The following is a 17,350-nucleotide window of genomic DNA, read 5'->3' on the forward strand; positions in this document are numbered from 1 at the left end:
CAGGACAGGTACAGCACGGGGTTAGATACAGAGTAAAGCTCCCTCTACACTGTCCCCATCAAACACTCCGAGGGCACATACAGCACGGGGTTAGATACAGAGTAAAGCTCCCTCTACACTGTCCCCATCAGACACTCCCAGGACAGGTACAGCACGGGGTTAGATACAGAGTAAAGCTCCCTCTACACTGTCCCCATCAAACACTCCCAGGACAGGTACAGCACGGGGTTAGATACAGAGTAAAGCTCCCTCTACACTGTCCCCATCAGACACTCCCAGGACAGGTACAGCACGGGGTTAGATACAGAGTAAAGCTCCCTCTACACTGTCCCCATCAAACACTCCCAGGACAGGTACAGCACGGGGTTAGATACAGAGTAAATACAGCTTTATCGGGCAAGCTTCATCCTTTAACCTGTGCTACACAGAATAGGGGAATAGGCTGAGCCCGTGCCCCAACTGATCTCTCAATTCTTCTACTTTTAGAGACAAATCTTTTGTATTGGCTGAGCCTCGAACTAATGGGACCGGATGACAGGGTGATAGTAAAACCCATTGTGTGTTTGGATAGGCTCACCGGAGTTGGGGTATCGATATACAAAATTCCTTCACATAAACACAGAATGTACAGCACAGAAAGAGGCCAGTCATCCCAATGGACGAGCGCCTCCTGCTCACACGCTGATGTATTGTTTCCGATCTGTGAATGAACGAGATGGTCTCAGTACATTTCACTGCAGAGCCTCTTACCCAGTCATACAGAAACAGGAGGGAAAGTTTAGCCTTGCTAAAGGTGGCCAGTGAATGTCACTTTTTGAAGCAGAACTTGATCTACTTTATTCCTTTTAAACAATGCTCATGTCACTTTGAATCACCAGTAAAACAACATTCATTGAGCAGTGCGAGCCGAGAACTGTAGACGTTATGGTTAATCTGTGCTGCTGCGGACTGAGAAAGACCGAGCACCGAATGAAGTGCGTTCGACTGTCTCATACTCTCCGAGACACGGCGACGGTTCAGAAAATGCCAAGTTCCTCAGTGCACTGCTGGGGTGTGGGAAAGTTGTAGAACCCAACCTCTCCAACTCGATACAGCAGTGAGCCCTCACTGTGCACGCTCTCAAATATCCTGCCGTTGGCAGCTGAATCGCTTATTCCTCTATCCGAGACTTGACACACCAAACATTAATAGTTCTTTTATTCAACTTGCATTTGTACAAAGCGGTTAGCAGAGCAAAACGTCCCGAGGAGTTTAAAAAGTTCAGAGTTAGCTAAATCTCGACACGGAGCCACGAAAGGAGATATTCGGACAAGTGACCAACAGCAAGCTCCAAGCCTAGGCTTCCAGCAGCGCTTTGTAAAGACGAGAAGGGGCAGAGGGATTGTAGAGAGGGATCAAGTCAGAGCTGAGGGTGCAGGCAGCTGTCAGCATCGCTGCCAGTGATGAGGCAAAGGAAGCTGGGGATGCAGGACGCCAGGCCTGGTGGAGTGCGGAGTGCTCGGAAGGTTGTGGAGTGGGAAGGTGAGAGAGATTGGGAGGGTTGAGGCTGATAAAGAATTTGAGGACAGGGCTGAGAATTTTAAAGTTGAGGCAGTGTCAGACTCGAAGTGAACCTCTGTTAGCAAACACAGTGCTGCTGGGTGAACGGGCTGGTTCTAACTTCTATATCGGATAATATATTCTCCGATATTTTCTACATTCAGCTATTTTCAATCGCACCCTTTTCAGGTGAGGAAGTAATGGACTGCGGGCGTGCTGACATCTACTTTATAAGGATCCGATTAAGTGCAAGACTGTTGTGCCCACTCTCCTCTCAAACTGGACGTCAGTGAACTAGATGGGTCTTTACACCAATCGTGGGGTGGTCACCACGACAGAGACGAGCTTTTCAATTCCAGATTTTATTCACCGAATTTGAATTGCAACCAGCTGCCGGGTTGGGATTTGAACTCGGGCCCCGAGGAGCACTGGCCTGGGCCTCTGGGTTAGGAGTCCCGTGCCGTCACCGCTACGTCACCGCCATCCCCAGCCTCTGCTCCAGCAGATGCTTCAGACTAACATCAGCCCCGGCAACACAGGCTAAAATCAGGAGGGCGCACGGTTTGGGTGGGGTACTTGGAGCTGGTAATCCAACATACCCGCTACCCCGTCCTTCTAACTGGTGGTAGGTGCCACTCTGATCATCTCAATGCTTCACACGGGTTGTCAGAATCGGAGGGACTAAGATTTTGTTTCTAAAATCACTTTTGCAATGCGGACATTGGGGCTAAGATTCATTTCCCATCTCCAGCGTTCCCGTGAGAAGGGGATGGTGATACAATGGGGAGGCTTGCTAGGCTGTGTGCTGGTGTGGACTCACACATCAACCCCAGTTAGACAACAGATCTCCTCTCCTCAAGGAAGTTCAGTAATTAGCTCAGTTTCTCAGACAATCTGACAGATTCAGTCACTGAGACCATCGTTTCTAAACTTTGATGGATGTTTTTGGAAGCACGCTGAACTGAAATTCACAGCCTGGCAAGATGGGGGCGGAAGATGTTCTCGGGCTTGAGGAAATGAGGAGATGCAGTTTGCCCTTGGAGAGGGAAAGTTACTGAGACACAGATTGCCAGTGATCTGGAACAGAATTGCCCAAAAGGGCGCTGAAGCAGATTGAGAATTGGAAAGAGAAGTGCCAGTGAGAAAGGACAAGAGGGAGGATTCATGGGCGAGCCCTTCCAGAGGCAGCATAGACAACTGGCCGAATGGTCTCCGACTGCACTGAATCAATGTGAATTTATTAGTTCTAACCTTTGATTAGTAATATAACTTCTGCATTAGGCCGATTACAGCAACGACACAATTACATTGACATCCGACAGACATGGCAGGAAAAAAGGCAAATTCCTCTGGCAGAAATGATTGAAAGATTCCGCGGGTCGCTGAGTGGGTCAATTAAAGGACACAATCCCAATGTGATTTCAGCAGTCGACCAGGATCCAGGTGCTCTCTCTTCTGTCCAGCCTCGGAGTCAAAGTGCCTTTGCAGTTACTCCCGCTAGCTCACCCACCTCCTTCGAGCTCTCGTCCGAGCCCTGCTTGGCCGGGTACGTCCGTTCTCCAAAAATGGTGCTGCCAACCCTCACGTTAGTAGCCCCCACTTCGATCTGCCAGTAAAAGAAACAGTGTACAGTGTCCTGTGCTCGATAGGCTGAGGACCGGCTGCTCAGTGACCGACCGCCTTCCCGCCCATTAAAATGTGCTCAAGCTCTTTCCCACAGGCCCCAGCACCAAACAGTGGTCTTCACACAGAGCCCTGCAAAACAGCCCCAACATTTGCGTCAGGACTGTCTGCCCTGTTGAAGTACACTCGCTAATAAAGAAACCGCAGAGATGTCCATCGTTAACAGGAAAGGCTAACATATCGGACCATATTCAACGATTGCACAGCTCGGAGAAGACTGCCCAGCAGATCATGACTGAGATCAACTCCAACTAATTTCACATCCACGACCCCTTCTCCGCCCAATACCAATGCCATTGCCCCCTTTTCAAATAATCATCATTGAAGCTGCTTCCACTGCCTTTTCAGGCAGGCTCCCCAGATCACAACAACATCGACAGTTCCCGTCTCGGTTTCTGTTAATTAATAGAAAGCAAAGAGTTGGGATTAATGGGTGCTTCTCTGGTTGGCAATCAGTAGCTAGTGGTGTCCCTCAGGGATCCGTGTTGGGCCCACAATTGTTCACAATTTACATAGATGATTTGGAGTTGGGGACCAAGGGCAATGTGTCCAAGTTTGCAGATGACACTAAGATGAACATAGAACATAGAACAGTACAGCACAGAACAGGCCCTTCGGCCCTCGATGTTGTGCCGAGCAATGATCACCCTACTTAAACCCACGTAACCAGTATACCCATAACCCAACAATCCCCCCATTAACCTTACACTACGGGCAATTTAGCATGGCCAATCCACCTAACCCGCACATCTTTGGACTGTGGGAGGAAACCGGAGCACCCGGAGGAAACCCACGCACACACGGGGAGGACGTGCAGACTCCACACAGACAGTGACCCAGCCGGGAATCGAACCTGGGACCCTGGAGCTGTGAAGCATTGATGCTAACCACCATGCTACCGTGAGGCCCCTATGAGTGGTAAAGCGAAAAGTGCAGAGGATACTGGAAGTCTGCAGAGGGATTTGGATAGGTTAAGTGAATGGGCTAGGGTCTGGCAGATGGAATACAATGTTGACAAATGTGAGGTTATCGATTTTGGTAGGAATAATTTCAAAAAGGATTATTATTTAAATGATAAAATATTAAAGCATGCTGCTGTGCAGAGAGACCTGGGTGTGCTCGTGCATGAGTCACAGAAAGTTGGTTTACAGATCCATCAGGTGATTAAGAAGGCAAATGGAATTTTGTCCTTCATTGCTAGAGGGATGGAGTTTAAGACTAGGGAGGTTATGCTGCAATTGTGTAAGGTGTTAGTACGGCCACACCTGGTGCATTGTGTTCAGTTTGGGTCTCCTTACCTGTGAAAGGACGTACTGGCATTGGAGGATGTGCAGAGGAGATTCACTAGGTTAATCCCAGAGCTGAAGGGGTTGGATTACGAGAAGAGGTTGAGTAGACTGGGACTATACCCGTTGGAATTTAGAAGGATGCCGGGGGGGGGATCTTATAGAAACATATAAAATTATGAAGGGAATAGATAGGATAGATGCGGGCAGGTTGTTTCCACTGGCGGGTGAAAGCAGAACTAGGTGGCATAGCCTCAAAATAAGGGGAAGTAGATTTAGGACTGAGTTTAGGAGGAACTTCTGCACCCAAAGGGTTGTGAATCTATGGAATTCCTTGCCCAGTGAAGCAGTTGAGGCTCCTTCATTAAAAATGTTTTTAAAGATAAAGATAGATAGTTTTTTGAAGAATAAAGGGATTAAGGGTTATGGTGTTCGGGCCGGAAAGTGGAGCCGAGTCCACAAAAGATCGGCCATGATCTCATTGAATGGCGGAGCAGGCTCGAGGGGCCAGATGGCCTACTCCTGCTCCTAGTTCTTATGTTCTTGCGACGACAATAAGCGAAACAGTGAAATATTTTAACTGGGGGACAGCAAGGGGGTGAAATCTCACCGTCGGACTGACAGGGATTCCCAGGCCAAGGTTCAGCACTGGCATCGAAAGGCTACTCTGGCAACAGGGAGACCACTTAAAGGGAAGGAGTGGAAGGTCGGGTCAGATCTCAATCTTAGACCGGGAAAGTGAGAGATGGACATTCAAAGTTGCCCTGGTTTAGGTTACAGACGCAGGAAAATATTTTTAATGCTGCGGTTTGTGGGATCTTGCTTTGTACACACTGGCTGCTGTTTTTTTGATTACATTACAACAATGACTACACTTTAGGAGCACAGCATTTAATTGATTGTAAAGCACATTGGGTCGTCCAAAGTAAGTATGACGGTGCAAGTTGTCTTGTTTCTGCAACAGAAGGTCAGGAATTTGAGGACGGAGTCACAGTCACACTTTAAGAGCAGCCAGCTGGGACAGCACGGTGGCACAGTGGGTTAGCACTGCTGCCTCACAGCGCCGAGGCCCCAGGTTCGATCCCGGCCCTGGGTCACTGTCCATGTGGAGTTTGCACATTCTCCCCGTGTCTGCGTGGGTTTCGCCCCCACAACCCAAAGATGTGCAGGGTAGGCCACGCTAAATTGCCCCTTAATTGGAAAAAAAATAATTGGGCACTCTAAATTTGATAAAAAAGGAGCCAGCCCCACTACCCCACTCTGGGCTTTCTGAGCTGCAGGGATTAAGGAAAATGGCGTGCCCGCCACTCAGAGATCAGCTGTCACGGCATAGGATCTGGGAAGCATTGAAGTCAAAACTAAAAATATTTATTTGTGCGAGGTAACGGGAGGTTAGAAACCCACTGCGCAGGATATGGGGGGGGGGGGGGGGACCCAGAACAATTAGAGACTTACAGCGTGCTCGTAGTCTGTGGACATCCCCATGCTGAGTTCCACCGATTCCACAGGCAGGTTTAACTGATTGCACAGTTCCTCACGACGTGCTGCCAGTACCTGAATTAGAAAAGAAACGAAACGATGGTCAAGAGCTGGGCCCAACCAACGCTCTCGATGGTAACCAGTGAGCACCAATCACCCCTATGATACTCGAGCAACCACCCAAACGCCACCAGTTCCAGTTACCGCAGTGGCAATTTGACAGCCTGAAGGCAGAAAACCGGGAGTTAAAAACTGGTTTCAGTAAACGCTGAGCCAGGCTGACTCTCCTTCAGCAGCGAGAGGGTGCTGCACTGCCAGAGGCGCAGCTTTCCAATGGATCATTTGAAGAGGCCCCGTCTATTCCCCCGAGTAGATAGAACTGACCCCATGACACGGCTTGAAGATCACCGGAGGCTCTCCCTCCGGTTACCTGATCACGATCACAGTGGGATCTTACTGTGCATAAATGGGCTGCCACCTCTCCTATATTACAAAAGAAGAAACAATTCAAAAATACTTGGCTGGCTTTTTTGGGGATGTCATGCAAATTAGGAGTAAGGCCATTCGGCCCCTCGAGTCTGATCTGCCATTCAATAAGATCGCGGCCGATCTGATTGTAACCTCGACCCCACATTCCTACTGACCCCCCGATAACCTTTCACCCCCTTGTTAATCAAGAATCTCCCCACCTCTGCCTGAAAAATATTCACAGACTCTTCCTGAAAAGGCAGTGGAGCAGAGAGTTCCAGAGACTCTCCACCCTGCGGGGAAATGTTTTTCTCAACTGTTTTACATAGCAATCCCTCTAAACAGTGACCCTCTAGTTCGAGACTCGCCGTATCTGGAAATCCAGCTGTACCGCAGCCACTGTTCCCTGTTCTCCATCGCACTCGCAATATCCTCAAAGAACTCTCATTAATTGGTTAAACAGGATTTCCCGTTCACAAAACTGGCCTGTAGCTTCCTGCTCTCTGTCTCCCTCCCTTTCAGAATAAAGGAGTTACATTTGGTATTTTCCATTCTAATGGAACCTTCCCTGGATCTAGGGCGTTTGGGAAAATTAAAACCAACGCATCAACTATCTCATTTGCCATTTCTTTCCAGACCTCAAGAGTGAAGTCCATGCGGACCAGGGGGTTTTATCCTGAGGCTGCAGAGGCGCTACGTCAATGCAAGTCGGTGGTTTATTTACCTGGAAGTCAGGATTGGGCCCCAGACTCGTGTCGAAGCCGTATCGCCCGATGGTCATCAGCCCAACAAACTCCAGGTTGGGACAGCTGCTGAGGATGTGCCTGACCATCTCCACCGTCTCCTCCACAGACAGCCCGTGCTTGCCTGAGGAAGCAAAACAGAAATACCATCAGGCCAATGGGAAGGCGGTTCCTGCACCTGCACAACGTGGTGCTACCCGTATCATAACCTGTTCCCCATCACCCCCTGTGCTCGATCAGCTGCACCATCAAATCCAACATTCCACTTCTCACCTTCATTTCCCTCACCCCTGCCGATCGTGGGAATGTCCTCCAGCCCCGATCGACCCGGTCATTTCTACACTCGTCCAATACGTGGGGGCCTCACGGTAGCATGGTGGTTAGCATCAATGCTTCACAGCTCCAGTGGTCCCAGGTTCGATTCCCGGCTGGGTCACTGTCTGTGCGGAGTCTGCACGTCCTCCCCGTGTGTGCGTGGGTTTACTCCGGGTGCTCTGGTTTCCTCCCATAGTCCAAAGATGTGCGGGTTAGGTGGATTGGCCATGCTAAATTGCCCGTAGTGTAAGGTTAATGGGGGGATTGTTGGGTTACGGGTATACGGGTTACGTGGGTTTAAGTAGGGTGATCATTGCTCGGCACAACACCGAGGGCCGAAGGGCCTGTTCTGTGCTGTACTGTTCTATGTTCTATAATACTGACCTCTTCAGCCTCTCCCATTTCAACTGCTCCATCTTTAGCAGTTGCACCTTCAGCTGATTGGACCCCAAGGTCTGAAATTCCCCCCAAAACCTCTCCGCATCTCTCTCCTCCTTTAAGTCACACCCTGACACCTTCATAGGTTCGTAAGATCTGGGAGCAGAATTAGGCCATTTGGCCCATCGAGTCTGCTCCGCCATTCGATCATGGCTGATGCCATCTTGGCCGTTCTCCATAACCCTTCAACCCATTACCAATGAGGTATGAAACCCGACATCTCCTCTGTTGACCTACTCCAAGAACGGCAGAGCCACACTTATCCTTCAACTAATATCACAGAAAATGATTACCACACCGCTATTTGTGGCAGCTCGCTGTGCTCACGGCAGCCACCTTGGTTCCCCCCCGACACTGTCTAAACGGGGCTGAATTGACGGCGAACTGCTGACATCTTGAGGACGGGAAGGGCGCTATAGAAACACAAGTTCTTTCCTTGCTTCGAGAACTGCAGTTTTCAATTCTCCTGAAATTAAACATTCGGAGGGCCCTGCAAGCACACTCGACCCCACTTCACAAACAAACACTGACAAATCTCAAAGAGCCAGTGGGAAGTTTGAGACAGCGGAGGGAAAAAAGGACCCACACACACCTTCCTTTCTCCAGGGAGATTGCAAGCCTGGTCACTCATTGTGACCCCGTACTTACTGTCCTCTTCACTGGTGTTGACTTGTACCATGACCTTCAGCTTCTGTGAAGTTTTCTTCTTCTGCCAGGACAGGTTGATCTTGTCAGCTAGTTTTATAGAGTCGATGGTCTCGATCATGAACAGGTTGGGGGCAACTGTCGAGGCAGATGTATATAAAAAAAAAGGAGAAGAAATAACACTGTCAACAGAGTGATTTTTGGAAAGATTTTTGCACTCAGTAGCAGTGTGAGGCTCGCTCGTGACGAAAGCTGCACAATTTCCCCCTAACTGCTTGTACAAATTAAACGGAGCTGCTCAGTAATGTCACGGAGCAGGCGCTGTGTGTGTTGTTGGGGGTGTCGCTGTGTGTGTGGGTGGGAGTGTCGCTGTGTGTGTGGGTGGGAGTGTCGCTGTGTGTGTGGGTGGGAGTGTCGCTGTGTGTGTGGGTGGGAGTGTCGCTGTGTGTGGGGGTGGGAGTGTCGCTGTGTGTGTGGGTGGGAGTGTCGCTGTGTGTGTGGGTGGGAGTGTCGCTGTGTGTGTGGGTGGGAGTGTCGCTGTGTGTGTGGGTGGGAGTGTCGCTGTGTGTGTGGGTGGGAGTGTCGCTGTGTGTGTGGGTGGGAGTGTCGCTGTGTGTGTGGGTGGGAGTGTCGCAGTGTGTGGGGGTGGGAGTGTCGCAGTGTGTGTGGGTGGGAGTGTCGCTGTGTGTGTGTGGGTGGGAGTGTCGCTGTGTGTGTGGGTGGGGAGTGTCGCTGTGTGTGTGGGTGGGGGAGTGTCGCTGTGTGTGTGGGTGGGGAGTGTCGCTGTGTGTGTGGGTGGGAGTGTCGCTGTGTGTGTGGGTGGGGGTGTCGCTGTGTGTGTGGGTGGGAGTGTCGCTGTGTGTGTGGGTGGGAGTGTCGCTGTGTGTGTGGGTGGGAGTGTCGCTGTGTGTGTGGGTGGGAGTGTCGCTGTGTGTGTGGGTGGGGGTGTCGCTGTGTGTGTGGGTGGGGGTGTCGCTGTGTGTGTGGGTGGGAGTGTCGCTGTGTGTGTGGGTGGGAGTGTCGCTGTGTGTGTGGGTGGGAGTGTCGCTGTGTGTGTGTGTGGGTGGGAGTGTCACTGTGTGTGTGGGTGGGGGAGTGTCGCTGTGTGTGTGGGTGGGGGTGTCGCTGTGTGTGTGGGTGGGAGTGTCGCTGTGTGTGTGGGTGGGAGTGTCGGTGTGTGTGTGGGTGGGAGTGTCGCTGTGTGTGTGGGTGGGAGTGTCGCTGTGTGTGTGGGTGGGAGTGTCGCTGTGTGTGTGGGTGGGAGTGTCGCTGTGTGTGTGGGTGGGAGTGTCGCTGTGTGTGTGTGTGGGTGGGAGTGAGTGTCGCTGTGTGTGTGGGTGGGGGAGTGTCGCTGTGTGTGTGGGTGGGTGGGAGTGTCGCTGTGTGTGTGGGTGGGAGTGTCGCTGTGTGTTGGGGTGGGAGTGTCACTGTGTGTGTGGGTGGGGGAGTGTCGCTGTGTGTGTGGGTGGGAGTGTCGCTGTGTGTGTGGGTGGGAGTGTCGCTGTGTGCGTGGGTGGGAGTGTCGCTGTGTGTGTGGGTGGGAGTGTCGCTGTGTGTGTGGGTGGGGGTGTCGCTGTGTGTGTGGGTGGGGGTGTCGCTGTGTGTGTGGGTGGGAGTGTCGCTGTGTGTGTGGGTGGGAGTGTCGCTGTGTGTGTGGGTGGGAGTGTCGCTGTGTGTGTGTGTGGGTGGGAGTGTCACTGTGTGTGTGGGTGGGGGAGTGTCGCTGTGTGTGTGGGTGGGGGTGTCGCTGTGTGTGTGGGTGGGAGTGTCGCTGTGTGTGTGGGTGGGAGTGTCGGTGTGTGTGTGGGTGGGAGTGTCGCTGTGTGTGTGGGTGGGGAGTGTCGCTGTGTGTGTGGGTGGGAGTGTCGCTGTGTGTGTGGGTGGGGAGTGTCGCTGTGTGTGTGGGTGGGAGTGTCGCTGTGTGTGTGGGTGGGAGTGTCGCTGTGTGTCTAAATCAGCTGCTGTGTTTCCCGAGCGAGTGGTGCTTTGTGCTGCGCTGCTGGACCATTACCCATCAGCTTGTTGACATTGTTCTTTTGCAAGTGCCCAATGAAGTGCCACTTGATGTCGGGGCAAGTGGAGAGAATCTGTAACCAGAAAGAGATAGAGGGGTTTCGATAAACTGACCAGGGCAGCGGCTTTGTACATCAAATATTCCTGAACCGCCGAGAAGACCGAGGGAAGTAAGCGGACATTAACAACATCCTCATTTGGAAATGTCAGTTTTCCCTCCACTGTCGTGGGGTAAAAATCCCAGAACTCCTTCCCGAACCGACACAGCGAGAGCACCTTCACCGTGCACGGCAGTGCTTCAATAAGACAACTTACCGCCAGATTCCCATCAGCATTTAGGGGTGGGCATTGAACAATGCCAACCATGCCCACATACCAAATTATTCTTTTCAATTACAAACGTTAGCATATCGAAATACATGCCAAGATCTGGGGAGACTTTGTAATGTTGATCGGGGATGTTGGGATGAGCTCTTGCTCTAGACTTGAGATCCCAGGGGGTTTTGGGGTGGGGGGGGTGGGGATTTTCAGTTTCTGCACCACACCACATGAATGATCTGATATTTCTGCCCCCGTCCCTCCCAAACCAGATAGGTTTGTGGCCAAACACCGTCTCCCCCACCCCGTACCACCACAGTGAAACTGTGTTGAGCAGAAATATCTCAAGTTTGTGCACTGCTCTGCTGTCAACGCAATTAGCCAAAGAGTGGGAAAACGATATGCTGACCAGGGTGGGTGGGGGAGCAAGGGGGGAACTGGGTTGCTGGGGATGAAACAAACGGGGTACGCCAATGCCTGGAGAGTGACTAAGAACGGATTTACTGTACCTGACTGTCAGAGGCTTTCTCCACCAGCTCTTGCACCTGTGAACATGAAAAGCAGGTTTGAACAGAGATCATCATGAAGCTCGACAGCAGCCAGGACACAGCAGCTAACTCTTTGCCCATCCACTCCCTCTCCCACCTAGAAGGCCACAGGCAGCAGATGCATTGGGAACATCACCAACTCCCAAGTTCCCTCCAAAGTCACACACTTGGACCCGGACCGAAATTGGACAGAGACGGCAGATCCCCAACAGGCAGACCGGGGAGCACGGTAACACAGTGGTTAGTGCAATTGCTTCATAGTTCCAGGGTCCCAGGTTCGATTCCCGGCTTGGGTCACTGTGTGGAGTTTGCACCTTCTCCCCGTGTGTGCCTGGGTTTCCTCCGGGTTCCTCCCACAGTCCAAAGATGTGCAGGTTAGGTGAATTGGCCGTGATAAATTGCACTTAGTGTCCAAAATTGCCCTTAGTGTTGGGTGGGGTGACTGGGTTATGGGGATAGGGTGGAGGTGTTGACCTTGGGTAGGGTGCTCTTTCCTAGAGCCGGTGCAGATTCGATGGGCCGAATGGCCTCCTTCTGCACTGTAAATTCTATTAAATCTATGAACATGAAAACCAAAGCAAAATGTAGCGGGTTCTGGGAACCCGAAGCTGAAACGCTGGAAAAAAACATTTTGCATCGGGAAATTTTTTGTTATTTAATCGTTCTTGGCCTTCATTCTATCACACACGCTTACCCTTTGTTCTTCCTGTCCCTTCCCATGGCTTAAAAACTCTTGACATTCCCATCTTTTATCAGTTCTGATGCAGGGCCTTCACCCTGAAATGTTAACTGTTCCTCTCCACAGACACCGCCTGACATGGGTTTTTATTATTCCCCCACAGCAGAAGGGGAGCCACTTTGCCAGCAGCAGTTTAAGGCGGCCCGTCACCACCACCAATTTACTCTGACTCCCGTCAAGCATCTCTCCGATCTCCAGGCCAGAGAGCAAGAGCCTCAGATATTCTCAACTCCCCTCTCAGTACAAACTGGTCACGGATAGATCCTGAACCCAAATAAACTGCGAGATTCAGGAGTGCAACCGTTAAATATTTAATACAATTACCGTATTCGGCAGATCACGGTTTGGTTTAATTATTCAAATTATAGATAATTAAGTTTGAAAGCTTGTCACTTTGCTTAAATATATAAATGATGTGGAGATGCTGGCATTGGATTGGGGTGGGCACAGTAAGATACTTACAACATCAGGTTAAAGTCTAATAGGACAAACCTGTTGGACTTTAACCTGATGTTGTAAAACTTCTTACTGTACATAGAACATAGAACAGTACAGCACAGAACAGGCCCTTCGGCCCTCGATGTTGTGCCGAGCCATGATCACCCTACTCAAACCCACGTATCCACCCTATACCCGTAACCCAACAACCCCCCCCCCCCCCCCCCCCCCCCCATTAACCTTACTTTTTTTAGGACACTACGGGCAATTTAGCATGGCCAATCCACCTAACCCGCACATCTTTGGACTGTGGGAGGAAACCGGAGCACCCGGAGGAAACCCACGCACACACGGGGAGGACGTGCAGACTCCACACAGACAGTGACCCAGCCGGGAATCGAACCTGGGACCCTGGAGCTGTGAAGCATTGATGCTAACCACCATGCTACCCTGCTGCCCCCAATGTAAAAATTTTGTAAAAATACAAAAACTGCTATCCATTCGTAAGGCAGTTAACAAACGACACTGAATTGTGCTAATTATGGCCGGGAAGGGGGGGGCCCCACTAATTTGTTAAGCGGAGCTTTGTGTTAACCGAGAAGAGACATTTCCCACATGAATGCATTTCTTGTGGGGTGGCACAGTGGTTAGCACTGCTGTCTCACAGCTCCAGGTTCCCGGGTTCGATTCCCAGTTGGGTCACTGTCTGTGCGGAGTCTGCACGTCCTCCCCGTGTGTGCGTGGGTATCCACCCGGTGCTCCGGTATCCTCCCACAAGTCCAAAGATGCACAGGTTAGGTGGATTGGCCATGCTAAATTACCCCTTTGTGTCATTGTGTGGCGTTACTGGGATAGGGCGGAGAAGTGGCCCTGGGCCGAGTGCTCTTTGAGGGTCAGTGCTGACTCGATGGGCTGAATGGCCTCCTCCTGCATTGTGCGATTGAGAACCGTGGGTGCGCCAACTCCACAGCTCCGCTGCTCCTTCTCGGGAGAGGAGGGAAAGGGCCGGATACTCACGTAATTTTCCCCAAAGTGCCGCTGGCCATGGCGGTAAGCTTCGATCAGCAGGGCTGGCGGCTTGGTTTTACCCACAGCGACGAGGCGAGGGGAGATGTCAGGGAGAGCCTGAGGGACACAGAGAGAGGGTTAGAGAGAATAACACACATCACACCTCCCTCCTCGCACGCACTCGCCCCACATGGGGAGGGAAGGCCATTCGGCCCCTCAGCCTGAGGGACACAGAGAGAGGGTTAGAGAGAATAACACACATCACACCTCCCTCCTCGCACGCACTCTCCCCATGGGGAGGGGAGGCCATTCAGCCTCTAAGCCTGAGGGACAGAGAGGGTTAGAGAGAATAACACACATCACACCTCCCTCCTTGCACGCACTCGCCCACGGGGAGGGAAGGCCATTCGGCCCCTCAGCCTGAGGGACACAGAGAGAGGGTTAGAGAGAATAACACACATCACACCTCCCTCCTCGCACGCACTCTCCCCATGGGGAGGGGAGGCCATTCGGCCCCTCAGCTCCAGTCTATCCCCGGCTGAGAGGGCGGCCACTCGGCCCGCCGGCTCGGTGCCACTCGGCCCGCCGGCTCGGTGCCCCCCGCCCCCCGGGTCTCCCTCCCCCGGGCGGGGCTCGGCCTCCCCCCTCTCCCGGGCTCCCCCGGGCCTCGGCCTCACCGCCGGTCTCCTGGCCGCTGCGCCCCGGATTTTCTCGCTGACGCTCCGGAGACTGCGGCCCACATCCACCGCCATCCTCACCCACCAATCAGAGCCCCGCTCGGCCTGGACCAATCGCAGCCCACGCTCGGCCTGGACCAACCGTTTCGCCGCTCTGCCCCGGCCGGACCAATCACGCAACCGCCGAGCCCGGACCAATCACAGCTCACTGCCGAGGCCAATCAAAACGCCGCTCGGTCTAGACCAATCACAGCGCCTCTTCGATCGGACCAATCACAATGCCGCTCCTCCAGAACTGGCCAATCACAGCCCCGCTTGGCCCCAACCAATCACCGCTCCGCTCGGACCAATCAGAGCACCGCTCCTCTCGGGACAATCACAGCGCCAACCCTCCCGGACCAATCACAGCGCCGCACCGACCGGGTGGACCAATCACAGCGCCGGGCGACAGCTGCCAATCAGAGCACGGGAACCGGATTCAAACAATTCGGCCCGAAGGCACCTGAACCAATCAGAGCGCGACAGGAGTGAGGGGGCGGATCCCCGGGTTGATTGGCAGCTGCTCAGGGGAGGGGCAGGAGGCGGGGGGGGGGGGGGGGGGGGAGTGGTTGGTGTGGGGGAGGGGCTGAGCAGGGCGATGCCAGGCAGGGGAGGGGCTCCAGGTGGGGGGAGGGGCTCCAGGTGGGGGGAGGGGGCTCCAGGTGGGGGAGGGGGCAATGCCCAGTGGGGGAGGGGTGGTGTTTGGGGGGATGCCAGGCGGGGAGGGGGTGATGCCAGTCGTGGGCGGGATGGGGTTTGGGGGGGATGCCAGTCGTGGGAGGAGTGGGGTTTGGGGGATGCCAGGCGGGGGAGGGGTGGGGTTCGGGGGGGCGATGCCAGGCGGGGGAGGGGCTCCAGGTGGGGGCGGGGGCAATGCCAGGCTGGGAGGGGTGGGGTTCGGGGGGCGATGCCAGGCGGGGGGGGGGTGATGCCAGTCGTGGGCGGGATGGGGTTTGGGGGGGATGCCAGTCGTGGGAGGAGTGGGGTTTGGGGGATGCCAGGCGGGGGAGGGGTGGGGTTCGGGGGGGCGATGCCAGGCGGGGGAGGGGCTCCAGGTGGGGGCGGGGGCAATGCCAGGCTGGGAGGGGTGGGGTTCGGGGGGCGATGCCAGGCGGGGAGGGGGTGATGCCAGTCGTGGGCGGGATGGGGTTTGGGGGGGATGCCAGTCGTGGGAGGGGTGGGGTTCGGGGGGGGCGATGCCAGGCGAGGGAGGGGTTGATGGCCGATGCCAGGCTCAGGCACAGATGTGGTATTCGTGGGGATCCGGGGCAGGGGGGGGGGGGGGAGGGGTGGGTGAGGAGCTGGTTTTGGGGGTGGGGGAGATTTGGGAGCCTGGAGGAGTTGAAGGAGCCTGGAGTTTCCAATAATCCCGGTGGTGCCACCGTCCTCGTTGGTGCAGAGGGTCCCGTCACTGGCAGGGGTGGAGGGGACGTCTGGGATTGAGTGTAGGATTATGGAGGAGGCCGCAGTGTCGATGGAGAGGGTTAAATGGGAGGAGGAGCTGGGGGAGCTGGAGGATGGGGTGTGGAGCGAAGCCATGTGGACAGTGAACGCTACATCATCACGTGCGAGGTTAGGGTTGGTGCACAGGGCCCATTTGACCAAGTCCAGGATGAACAGGTTGTTTGCGGGGGTTGAGGATGAGTGAGGGGTGGGGGAAGGACCCAGCTAACCACGTCCACACGCTCTGGCCGTCCTCGGCTCGTGGGCTCTGGGTCTCCTTTAGCACCATGTCGGGGCTCCTACAAATTGACAGGAAGCCCTTAGGGTCATGTTTGGGGCGGCGGACCTCGGAGCTGCAGACTGGGGTGGGGGCCGACGTTCCGGCCTTCACCTTGCTGATTGCTCGAAGGCGGGGGCTGATGGGGTGGAGGGCAGCCTCTCCACCCAGTGCCTCAGCGTGGGAGGGTCTTATTGGAATTTTTATATCTCGAGGGAGTTAAGTACACCATGAGGGGGGGCAATTGAGAGGTTTTAATGGAGATGGTGGCTGTTTATCCTGTACTGTTAGGTGTTCAGTGGAGGAGGGGGGAGGTCTGTGGGGGTTGTCCCGCACGAGGGTCAGAGGGTCTGTACTGAAATAAATAGCACCAGACACATGAAGGGGAACCTGGATAATTATTTGAGAAAGGCAGAAGTAAATAGAACGGGAGGGAGCTCACCTAAAGCCGGTGTTACTGTGTCCCGGAACGGTCAACTTCTCATTTCAAATTTCCAGCTGATTGGAGGCTGGTGGAGTTGGAGCTGCAGCACCGCCGATCGCCAGGAGGGGGTGGCGCTGAGACAGGTCGTCTGCCCTGAATACTGCCAGATGAGCAGTCACCTCGCTAGCGGGGCTGTGCAACAAGTCTCTTCACCCACAAAGCATTTCAGAATGGCCTTCTCCAGACCAGGTCGTGGGGTGGGGATTTACCATTCTTTAGTTGGATGGACTGCGTCTCTAGTCCTCAGTCTGAGGGAGCACTGGATTGCCGGAGGGGCAGTACTGCACCCTCTAGTGTTTTAGTCGGTGCCATATCACCAGGGGAGGGGTCTCCCTGACGTCCTGGGTTCAATCTTCATCTGGCAGCCAGCAACAGTGAAAAACCCTCAGATAATTTGGTTTGATTTGATTTATTGTCACACGTACTGAAGTACAGTGAAAAGTATTTTTCTGCGGCCGAGGGAACGTACACAGTACGGACATAGCAGACACAAGAATAATCAGAGAACATTGACAAATGGTACATCGACAAAGTGATTGGTTACAGTGCAGAACACGGGGCCAAACAAAGCAAATACATGAGCAAGAGCAGCATAGGGCATCGTGAATAGTGCTCTTTTTATTTTTAATATTTTTATTCTCCATTTTCACATTTTCTCCCGAATTTACACCCACCAACAATAAACAATAATCAGCAACAAATATGTCAATCCCCATAACAATAACAACGATCCCATCCTCCCACCAACTCCCAAACATCAGCCCGCATGT

The 17,350-nt window shown here is 53.4% G+C and overlaps 1 protein-coding gene across 1 annotated transcript; it reads right to left on the reverse strand.

The window, feature by feature from the left end:
* Positions 1–1,180: 1,180 nt before the first annotated feature.
* LOC119957400 (pyridoxal phosphate binding protein) lies at positions 1,181–14,468 on the reverse strand. Its single transcript, XM_038785435.1, has 8 exons — positions 14,338–14,468; positions 13,670–13,777; positions 11,437–11,472; positions 10,608–10,683; positions 8,600–8,734; positions 7,180–7,322; positions 5,964–6,062; positions 1,181–3,145 (listed from the first exon to the last, which is right to left on the reverse strand). The coding sequence occupies exons 1-8, from the start codon at positions 14,410–14,412 to the stop codon at positions 3,011–3,013; spliced, it is 807 nt and encodes a 268-aa protein (XP_038641363.1). The 5' UTR covers positions 14,413–14,468; the 3' UTR covers positions 1,181–3,010.
* Between the last annotated feature and the right edge of the window lie 2,882 nt (positions 14,469–17,350).

This window comes from Scyliorhinus canicula, chromosome 26, assembly GCF_902713615.1.
Source record: "Scyliorhinus canicula chromosome 26, sScyCan1.1, whole genome shotgun sequence".
Lineage (NCBI taxonomy): Eukaryota > Metazoa > Chordata > Chondrichthyes > Carcharhiniformes > Scyliorhinidae > Scyliorhinus > Scyliorhinus canicula.

Bases quoted from the DNA above. Each gene is read 5' to 3' on its own strand.
- LOC119957400 (XM_038785435.1), bottom strand. From the start codon at position 14,412: ATGGCGGTGGATGTGGGCCGCAGTCTCCGGAGCGTCAGCGAGAAAATC. The intron at 11,473-13,669 runs GTGAGTATCCGG...TCATGTTCACAG, and splicing joins GGCACTTTGGGGAAAATTAC to GTGCAAGAGCTGGTGGAGAA. The intron at 8,735-10,607 runs GTAATGGTCCAG...CTGCCTCGACAG, and splicing joins CAATGTCAACAAGCTGATGG to TTGCCCCCAACCTGTTCATG.